Source organism: Prionailurus bengalensis, chromosome D1, assembly GCF_016509475.1.
Source record: "Prionailurus bengalensis isolate Pbe53 chromosome D1, Fcat_Pben_1.1_paternal_pri, whole genome shotgun sequence".
NCBI classification, from domain to species: domain Eukaryota; kingdom Metazoa; phylum Chordata; class Mammalia; order Carnivora; family Felidae; genus Prionailurus; species Prionailurus bengalensis.
The window spans coordinates 61309260-61311574 of NC_057346.1; the positions used below are offsets into that span (position 1 = coordinate 61309260).

General features: G+C 41.5%; 1 protein-coding gene across 1 annotated transcript; it reads left to right on the plus strand.

The window, feature by feature from the left end:
- Positions 1–688: 688 nt before the first annotated feature.
- LOC122483460 (olfactory receptor 52A1-like) lies at positions 689–1639 on the plus strand. The gene has a single exon (XM_043580464.1). It carries the CDS (start codon positions 689–691, stop codon positions 1637–1639), a length of 951 nt encoding a protein of 316 aa, XP_043436399.1.
- The last annotated feature ends 676 nt before the right edge of the window (positions 1640–2315 follow it).

Sequence of the window (2315 nt, forward strand, 5' to 3'; positions counted from 1 at the left end):
CTTCTTCAAATCTCCTCTAAGGGCCACACTTGGCCTCCTCTTAAACAGTGAGTTGTTCAATATTTTTATGTGAACACTGAGTGAATGTAAGACAGCTATAAGCTCTCCTACCAATCCCCATTGGAGACCTAATGCTACAGACTCCGGGATATATAACCTGCTTCCTGGGACCAGGAATAGTATTGGTTGAGGGTGAAGGCTCTTGTAAGCTACATACTTACCCACATGGGGACAGAAATAGGGTTCTTTTAGGTCCACAAGATGCCCAGATGGACTCTGCACTTGCAGCAAAACTGAGCTGGCATCTACAAGCAAATAGAAAAGGAAAGCCTACTGATGGTGTTTCAAACAGCCCAGCCTGGAGGCCATGATAAATACAAAAGATCAGTGTTCTCAGACTCATGGTTTCCATTTCCACAAAAAATAAATCAGAAATCTTGAACTTTCCCCTGTTCACCTATGACTCTACTAGTTTCGAAGGATTGTTTGCTACTCTATGTTGGCATATAGAATAGAACCTCTGAATAATTCAACCAAACTGAATAATCAGTCCTCCAAAGACTGAACCTATTTCTTCAATACTAAATGTGTCTGAAAGATAGAGGGGTCTGTGTCCTTTCACTTCGCACTCCCACTCTCTTTCTGTAGGTATGAGAATTAGTGGTGAAAAGAGAGATCACGAACTTCCATGGCATCCGTTAATATGTCATATCTAGACCCCACAACACTGATGCTAATTGGGATCCCCGGACTACAGGACGTGCAATTTTGGATTGGGTTTTCCTTCTTTGCAATATGCCTGGTGGCTCTTCTGGGAAATACTATTTTACTAATCATCATTCCTACAGAACACAGCCTGCATCAACCCATGTACATTTTCCTGGCAGTGCTGGCAGCCACTGACATAGGGCTCTGTGTAGCCATTGCTCCCAAGATGTTGGCCATCTTCTGGTTTGGCTCATGCTCCATGGCTTTTGATGCTTGCTTAGCCCAGCTTTTCTTCATTCATGCCTTGCAGGGCATGGAATCTGGCATCCTGCTGGCCATGGCCTTTGACCGCTATGTTGCCATCTGTGATCCACTGAGGCACGCATCCATCCTCACACCATCCATCCTGGTCACTATGGTGCTGGTTGTGGCAATTCGGGCAATGGTGCTTGTTGGCATTTTACCAATTTTAATCAAAAGACTACACCTTTTCCATTCCATTGTAATTGCTCACTCCTACTGTGAGCACATGGCTGTGGTCAAGCTAGCTGCAGAAGACATCCGAGTCAATAAAACATGTGGTCTCCTAGTAGGTTTTATAATACTGGGATTTGACATGATTTTCATCTTCATTTCCTATATCCTTATTTTCCAGGCTGTTTTTCATCTACACCAAAAGGAGGCACGGCTCAAAGCATTTAACACATGCACAGCTCATATTTTTGTTTTCCTTGAGTTTTATATTCTTGCCTTCTTCTCCTTTTTCAGCCACCGTTTTGGACATGTTGCTCCTTCTACCCACATCCTTCTTTCTACCATCTATCTCCTTGTGCCACCTGCACTCAACCCTATTGTCTATGGAGTAAAAAATAAGGTAATTCGTAAGCGTGTGGCACAGATTTTTCTTTTGAATCGTCACTCCCAGCAGTAGCCTATTAAATGGTTATGCTCATGTAAAGAATACTTTTGCTTCCTAGGGATGAAGACAGGTTGAACTCTGTGTGCACATTGTGGGGGATTCACTTCAATGTGTGCAAACTTAAAGAGATACATTAAAAGGTATTTATTTCACAAGCTATACTTAGAATGAAATAAAATCTGTTCAGGTTAAGACTGATATTAGCGGTCTTCATTCATTTTAATTCTAATTTTCTTTCTCCTGTTCATCTTTTTTATTTCATTTGCAATTATTTAATAAGAAAGCTTACTTAATAAAATGTAACTTCACAAGTGCCATGCCTCTGCCTCTTTCACGACTGCATATTCAGAGAAAAGAAAGGTCAATTTCAGAGTGAAGAAAATAATGTTTAATCCTAAAGAAAAAAAAAATCCTACCTGAACTGGGATCACCTCAACCAACAAATGCCTCTGAGATGGTTAGTGGTCAAGACCAAATTCTGCATAGTTCCTAGAGGCAAACTTCTGATACCTGAGGTTCTTCCAAATACTCTGGCAAAGATCTCTTTCAATAACGGGACCATCACTTGCCCTTTTACAAAGTCCACCACTGCCCTGCCTTCTTAACAGCCTGTGCTCTGAGGTTACCTAGCTCCAAGGGCCAAGAAACACAACTTGCCAGATATAAAGTAGAGTTATAAAACACAAAG

Bases quoted from the DNA above. Each gene is read 5' to 3' on its own strand.
- LOC122483460 (XM_043580464.1), top strand. From the start codon at position 689: ATGGCATCCGTTAATATGTCATATCTAGACCCCACAACACTGATGCTA.